General features: G+C 49.1%; 1 protein-coding gene across 2 annotated transcripts in view; it reads left to right on the top strand.

Annotated features, from left to right (window-relative positions):
* Positions 1-313: 313 nt before the first annotated feature.
* The window catches only part of KCNQ3 (potassium voltage-gated channel subfamily Q member 3), a 211,968-nt gene continuing 204,436 nt past the window's right edge, over positions 314-7,845 (top strand). Inside the window, exon 1 of one of the 2 annotated variants that reach the window (XM_074577851.1) lies at positions 314-780. In XM_074577851.1, coding sequence (XP_074433952.1) covers positions 434-780 — 347 coding nt within the window. In that variant the 5' untranslated portion in view covers positions 314-433. The remainder of the gene's footprint in view (positions 781-7,845) is intronic. The other variant, XM_074577853.1, reaches the window with a different exon arrangement.

Genomic DNA, 7,845 nt, shown 5'->3' with positions numbered 1-7,845 from the left:
TAACGTGAGGGCTTGGGGGGGGGGGGGGGGGGGCGGGGGGGGGAAGGCAGGAGCTGGGAGGAGGAGGAAGAGGAGGCGGGAGGGGGGGAGGGTGGGGGGGGAGGAAGGGGCTCGGGCATCGGGCTGGTAAATAAACTCCGCGATGATTTCCCTCCCTTGCGCCGGCCCAGGTGCCCGCCGCGCTCCTGCCGGCGAGGATGACCTGACGGGGATGTGAGCGGGGATGTGACTGCCTCCCCCATCCCACCTTTATTTTTTTACCCCCTTCCCTCCCTATATACATATATATATATATGCATCCATGTATATATATATACATCGATAAAGAAATCATTTTTTGGGGGGGAGGGGCGGGGAGCTCGGATCATGGCCTTGGGGCTCCCGGGGCTGCCGCCGCCGATCTGCAGCTCGCCTCCGGGGCCCGGCGGCGACCATGGGGCTGAAGGCTCGGCGCGGCGCGGCGGGCGGTAGCCCGGCCGGCGGGGCGGCGGCGGCGGCGGCGGCGGCGGGGCGGCGAGCGGCGGCGGGCGGCGTTGGCGACCCCGAGCAGGGCTCGCTAGCCCTGGGCACCGGCGCCGACCGCGACGGGACGCTGCTGCTGGAGGGCGGCGGGAAGGAGGAGGGCGGCAAGCGGAGCCCGCCGGGGCTGGGGCTGCTGGCGAAGACCCCCCTGAGCCGCCCGGTGAAGCGGAACCACGCCAAGTACCGCCGCATCCAAACTTTGATCTACGACGCCCTGGAGCGACCCCGCGGCTGGGCGCTGCTCTATCACGCCTTCGTGTGAGTAACGCGGGCGCGCTGCCCTCCGCGGAGAGCGGAGCGGGGCGGGGGCGGGGGGGGATGCCCCGGGGGTTGCCCCCGGGAGATGCGCCCCGGGGGCCACCGTTTTGCTTTATCATTCTGGGCGTCAGGCGCTCCGGGGGGGCTCTCTCCAGCACCGAGGTGGGGGTACAGCAAGGGTCTTATTACGGGGTGTGCTGGTTGGTTGGTTTATTTATTTATTTATTATCTGTCGTCGGGTTTTCCAAAATGAGCAAGCCGCTTTTAAGTCTGTGTCTCTCCCCTGCGCGTACACCCGCCTGGCCTTGGAGCGGCATGTCCCAGCCCCTGTGGCTTAGACCCTGGAAAAGGGGCGCCAGAAAGACCCGAGTGCTGAGCAGTTTGAAGGCTCAAAAGTGCGTAAGGGGGAACGCTGCCGGCTCCAGTTCAGCCTAGAGCATCGCGTGCGGTTAAACTGGCTGGTATAAACCCCGAGTGAGACGACTTTCAGTAGTTGAAAGTGTCAAATGAAAACCGTTGGCTTTTGGTCGAGTCACCGTCACCCCGCAGTGCATGAGAACCGAGCCTTGCAGTGCTGTCAGCCAGAAACTTAAACTGGCCACAAGCGAACTGAGACGAAACAAACTCGTTTTGTGGCCCAAAGGTGACAAGCCAAATAAATGACCACTGTTTTGCATTCCTAAAAATTCTGTTCCTTTAAGTTTTCATAGGGAATGTAGAAAAAATAAATCTGTTTACATCCCAGAATGGAGTTGTCAGGGTTCTATTAAAATAAATGTGGGCTTTAGTGTTGTGAATGTGTTTGAAAACGCAAGGGATTATCAGTGATCATGGTGTTACTGTTTTTCTTTAATGCTATAGCGTCTACGGAGCTCTCTGTGATCGAGGATTTAAGCAATGATTTCTGAAATTGGTTTATTTGCCAAAGTCAAACAAAGTGCTCTCGGCTGCATGGGCTGTGAGCCTGGAGCTGGATCTTGGGAAGTCCTGACCATCCGTGTAGTCTTTGCACTTGCCAATAAACACCTTGAGTGCAGGGCTGTGATTTTACCTTCAGGCAAATTTCTCATTGATGTTTGCAGGGATTTAGCCCTGGGTGAGGAGTAAACGGCAGCGTTCGCTACTGAAGTGCTGCTTGTGCCACTCACTCATTTCTGCTCCCCTCTTGTCAGTGTTTTCGTAAAGTCCATCATGGGACACAGGTTCCTGCTTTCCAGCTTCATTTCTGTGAAAATGCGGACGCTGGATGCCGTGACACTTTTTCAGTTCTTTCGCCCCTTTTTTTGCTGTAGGAAACCCTGCGCTAGCAGGCAGGCGGTGACAGCATTTGGGGTGGGTTGTGCTGGGAAGAGTCTTTGGTCCGGAGCTTGCTGTTCGATCGTGCTCAGTGTTGTGTAACGCTGTTTCTTGTTGGGGAGAGCCACGTCTAGACAGAGGGGCTCCCTGTTTATCCTGCCTTAATTAACACCCCCCCCCCCCCAATTGCATAAGTGGGGCTTTATGAGCAGTTTGGCATCTCTCTGTGGCCCAGCTGTGGCATCTGGGTTAAATCCATGCCCAGGCTCATGTCTGGCTATACGTAACAGGACGGTGGATGAGTCTAGAAAGGCTGAGACGAGGTGAGAGATTCACGTTTATTTGCAATGGTCTAAGAATTTCCAAGTCTCAACATTCATTTTAGATAGCTCTCCAGATGTGTGGTAAACCTTAAGATCCTTATGCAACATGGATCATAGAACGGGAAAAAAATCAGCATGTTTGTAAGGTTTGATCCTTCTTGGTTGTGGACCTGATGCACTATGTGGCCAGCTTGTCTTTGGTGGCTGCTCAAAACTGAGATGTGGGTCTGACCTGCTCTCATAGAAGTCAATAGCAGTCTTGTTAAGACAATCAGTGCCAAATTCAACTTTAATTAAAAAAACCCCACTTTTTGGAGTCCTTATCCTTATAGGAAGTAAAATACACAAGTCCCGCTCCCCAGCACAGACATCCCATCCTTTCCCAGGACACCCTGGGGGGCTCAGTAGTCCAAGGCTACCCTTAGCCACACTGTGTTTCTGTTCAGTCTCAGCTCCTCCTGAACTCAGTGAAAGTTGTGGGCTCTTTACCTCACTGTAGGATCGAACTCTACAAAAGAAATCTGCCGAAAGCGATGGAAGAGTGTGCTGAGATCTCGCTGACAGGCTTCAGAGCTTGTTCCTGCGACTGGAGAACGATGACTTGCTGGAGAGCAGGAGCAGTGCCGTGGGGAAGCAGCACCTAAGCTGATGGATCCAGACTCTTTGTTCTTGCTTTCAAATGAATTGTCTTTTAACATTTTTTTTTCTTTCTGAAAAGGAGTCTCTCTCATGTTGGAGGTGCTGCTGTGACCCTGCGTAGTGCCATCCCAGCAGTCCCCCAGTGCTTCTTTTCACACTAGAACTGTTCACACTTTCCCTTGGGTAGGTGAGAGATTGCCAGCCTTTCCATAAAAAAAAATACAAATTTGATGCTGTTTTAATTTTCAGGAAGAGTCCCATTTATCTTAATGACACGTTACACTTTGTCTCAATCTTCTGAGTAACTTTGCGATAAATAACATGCAGCCAAAATTAAGAGTAAGAAGGTTGCTTTCGGATACGAAAAAGCCGAGAGAATACGCAGCCGAGGGCCAAAAGGGTTTGCAGCATGGGTGGATGTGATGAGCTCCTTACAGACCCAAGCATTCAGAGGCGTTTAATGAAGAGATGATGCAAAGGACTCCTGTGCTCTGTATATCCCAGGGTTTAGGAGGTGGGAAGCTCCTGATGGAAAAAGGTTGTGACTTCCAGGACACGCCGAGGGTGTTGGGTGGGGACAGGAAGGGGCTTTGCGAGGCCTTTGCAAAAGCTTTGGGTGCCAGAACTTTTACAAGGGTGGTACAGATGGGATCTCGTTAAGTCGTACAGTGATACCCATATGGCTGCAAAGGGGTCATGATCCTGTGTGTATCTCACTGCTATAATGTGCACATAAATATGGTTTGACGCAGTGCCTGTTGTAAACACTCACTTTGGTTTAGGTGGGGTTAGATCTACTGAAATGATTCAATGTATTGAGATAATTCAATGAGAATGCATAAACGTGATCGGGGACTACCAAGCCCTGGAGACAAAGATGCAGGGGAGAAAGGGGTAAATTCCTGATGGCAATTTTAGTGTTCTGCTTTCACTGGCAGTGATTTATGGAAAGCGACATGAGATATTTTCCTTGCGATTCTTCCTCCTTCTTTGTTCTGCACAAGTGAGTTTGTCCAAGCCTATCCTTATAGCGAAGAGAAAGGTGATTTGGTCCCAAAGACGCTGATTCTGTTTCCTTCACCATCTGAAAACGTTTATTCTCTGGCAGCTCTGCTAGGCATGAGATTTACCTCACACCCATGAAGTTCCCCTCTGCTAGGACACCAGGGTTCACAGACTTCTTGGCAATATGGCAATATCTTAATGGCATAGTTGGGAAGAGAAAATTGATTTTCCCATGAAAAAAATTTCGCCTCTGTAAAGCTAAACTCCTGCAGAACATTTTCAGTAAAAAATTAAAATAAATAAAATCTGGTTTAAGCTTTGAGGTTTTTAATTTGGAAACGTCTCTTGGGGGTTGTGGGTCGGGCTACAATCTATCGCTGCTCTTTTCTGAGCTGGTGCCCCTGTAGGGATAACTGCTGTTCCTGCGGGGTGTTTCCCTTTGTGTTGTGCAGCACAATATATTGCAGGAAACCCCTGCGGTTGTGCCTCGTGGGATGCGTGCTTTGGCCAGGGAGACCAACTGGAGACCTGTTGGCCTCCACGAGCCATCCAAACACTTTATGCACAGAAGCATAAAGGAATCAAATGGAAAATTGAAAACAGGTAAGATTTTTATTTTCCAGTTTCTTTTTAATTGTAAGCACTAAATCTTTGGTGGATAATGGACAGAGTCCAGAAAGGTAACAAAATTCAGATCAATTTGTGGAAAATTTTCAACCTGACTTAAAGAAAAGAGAGGCTGAAGGAGAAGTAGCTAGGAGATACTCTTATTTTCATACCATCCTCTTAGACAGCTACAGACTTTACTTTCATGGGAAAATAAGACTAGGAAAAGGCTTGGGATCAGGTTTTCTTTTTTGTGAAAGCGTGCAATAGTGGCTGCCCTCTGCTGATGTGGTTCACCACGGCATACCTGCCGATGGGAGAGGGAAGCCATGGGGAACACTTGAAAACCCTTCCCTATTTGCCATGCCATCTTATTTCAATACCTTTTAATGCCTGGAATAAAAAGACGAGGCAGAGTCACGCGATCCATCAAACCGTCAGTGTTTCTGGGAAGCACCAGCGAGCACCTCTTGCATGACTGATTGTGGGTGGGTTGTTTGCGGAAAAGAGTGTTGAGGGACTCGGAGAACAGGTTGAAGGTCTGGGGACTTTCCATTATACTCCTCTTTGCCCTTCGGGAGGTGCTCCGTAAGATGTGTTGATCCGTCAGCCTGTGTCAGCCATCTGGGCTGAGATGGGAACATGGTCGGGGTAAGAAGGACAAATATGAATCCTTCCTTGTCCTGTTTGGCACAGACTTGTGTGTCTAAGTGGGTCCCCAGAGCAGCAGAGCAAGCCTGGTCCATTAGCAATTGCCCTTTGCTCATGTGCTCGCCAATACGAGTTCTGTTTTAATTATTTATGCTAATCCATTGTAATGCATGGATAAATATTCTGCAGTATACTTTGTAAAAAATAATGAAGTCTTAGTCATTGGAGACCTCACCGCACACCTCTGCTATCGCATCTCCATCGAGGCTTACGGAGTGTGCCCTGGGTCTGTGTGCGGTTTAGTGAGATGCGACCGTATCATCTCAGCTGCTGGGACCAGCTGGCATGGCAGGCTGTGCTCACCAGCTGCTGACACCTGGGGTTTGCTGGTGGGAGCGAGAAGGGTCAGCAGAACCTGGGGGAGCCACAGAATGTATAATCTGAGCAGTTTGCCAGCCACAACCATAGCTTCAGAATTGATTCAGCAGCTCGTAGATGCCCAACGCTTGTTTCAGCTCCAGAGCTGAAATGATAGACCTGACACTTTGGTGGGAATAGGTGTGTTTTCACCTACAGTCTCATAACTCTTTGCTAGGGTGTTGGTGCTGACAGCGAGACCCACTCCCATAGTGGGTACCCATGGGTCGGGTCGGTCAGCTTGTGCCCTTGGTGTTGCCATGGCTACGCTGCTAACTTGCTGAGTTTTGGTGCTGCTTCATGCCTGTTTGATGGGCTCGCCGGAGCTGCAGGCTCAAGGCTGCCTGGAGCACAGGCATGCAGCTCAGTGTCCCCCCGAAATCCCTGGGGATGCAGGTCCCTGAGTGCCCTTCTGCAAGTGCAATCCGCTGTGCACACCACATGGTGCAGCCTCATCTGGATGGGTGTTGAGATCCACCGTGGCCGGTGATGCATGAGGGAAGGTGTGATGTGTGGGCGAGCATCGGTGATGACAGCGACAGCAAACACTCAGCAGCCAGTCTTTCGATGCCGCCAGCTCAGCCGAGGAATGAGACCCTCAGAAAATAGTCATAGCCCCTGGTGTAATTTCTGTGAAACTGAGCAGTCCCAAATTTCATCATTTTGACCAGAGGTGATACAGCAAAACCATTCCAACAGCCAGCAAATGGTGTTTTTCTTCTCTTTTGAGAAACTTGGTAGTGAAGAGTAGCATCATCTCAGTGCTGCCCCAGCAGTCCTGGAATCAAGTCATAGAATCAAGTCATAGAATCATAGAATCTGTTGGGTTGGAAGGGACCTTCAAAGATCGTCTAGTCCGATAGTCCTTTAATGATAAAGCCCAGGACTAGAGTTATTGCAATATCTGCAGCGCAGCAGCTAGGGGTGGTAGGTAGTCTGGTTGGAGGTACCACTCGGCTTGTAAAAGCCATCTCAGTTTCTTCTCGTGCCTCTCTTTGCTCCTCACAGCAAACATCATCAGATCATCACCGGGCACAGCAGGGTCTGGGCACCTCTGGGTCGGCTGCCAGGGGGAGAGGTCACATGAGTTTTACTTCTTGTTTTAAGCTGAGGTGGAGATTGGGGAAACGTTTCAAAAATGAGCAGGGAGAGACCTTCCACACCCATTTCTCTCGTTTTGGTGCAGAATGTAGAAACATTCAAAACAAACCTAATGGAAATAATAGTAACTAAGGACTATGCATATTAACAGCTGGCTTAAAAAATCCTCACATACATATAATGCCAGTTATATACCACTGTGTGCTTGAGTGAACATGAAGGTGCCCCAGCAGTTCCTACTTCTCCCAAACATGACCCCAAAGGCATTTACTCACCGGGCATCTTTCTGTTCTTTCTTTGGGGCTCCTTGTCTTCAAACTTTTCTTGATTAAATAATCTTTATTGATAGCTTTGCCAACATACAAACCTGTGCATGTATGTAGAGCACAGTTCTGTACTTCTTGGTCCTTTCCAGCATTGAGATATATGTGCAAGGTCAGGTGATGGCTTGTATATTCAAGGACAAGGTCTGAATTTGAATACTTTGGATCTAATTTAACAACCGTAAGAAACTTTCTAAACAAAATCAGTCAAGTGAGTGTGAAGATCAGTTATATCTTATTTAGAAACATAATAGATTGGTGACCTTTGATATAGCCAGGCAGCTGGGTGGTTGGGTACTACTATGATCAGCCTTGCATGGTATAAATAAATGATAATGTTTATTCTTGTATTTAATAACGTTACATTCCCTTCTTGTGCATGGAATTTTACAGAAGGAATGAAGGCACGGAGACATTGCATCTGCTATTGCTTCTGGCAGATACTCTGTTAAATGGGATAACTTAAATATTAATAGCTTTACAAGGAATATGGTCCACAGGAGCCGTTAAGTATATGCTGCCTTCTGTCTTAAGATGATAGTTGGGAAATTTAGCATTTTCTGTGGAGAGAGGGACATGCCCAGGGATATTTAGGTTCCTGGTAACCTACTTTGGAAAAGGGCACTGTGGGAGAACTTTCAGGCTGGAAATCTATAAATTACCTTCTCCAGCCTTAAGTGAGCAAACTACTTAAGAGCATGTTT

Source organism: Larus michahellis, chromosome 2 (assembly GCF_964199755.1).
Source record: "Larus michahellis chromosome 2, bLarMic1.1, whole genome shotgun sequence".
In the NCBI taxonomy this organism is placed as follows: Eukaryota; Metazoa; Chordata; class Aves; order Charadriiformes; family Laridae; genus Larus; species Larus michahellis.
The sequence above is the reverse complement of the archived record's forward strand: the minus strand, read 5'-3'. Positions and strand labels throughout refer to the sequence as shown.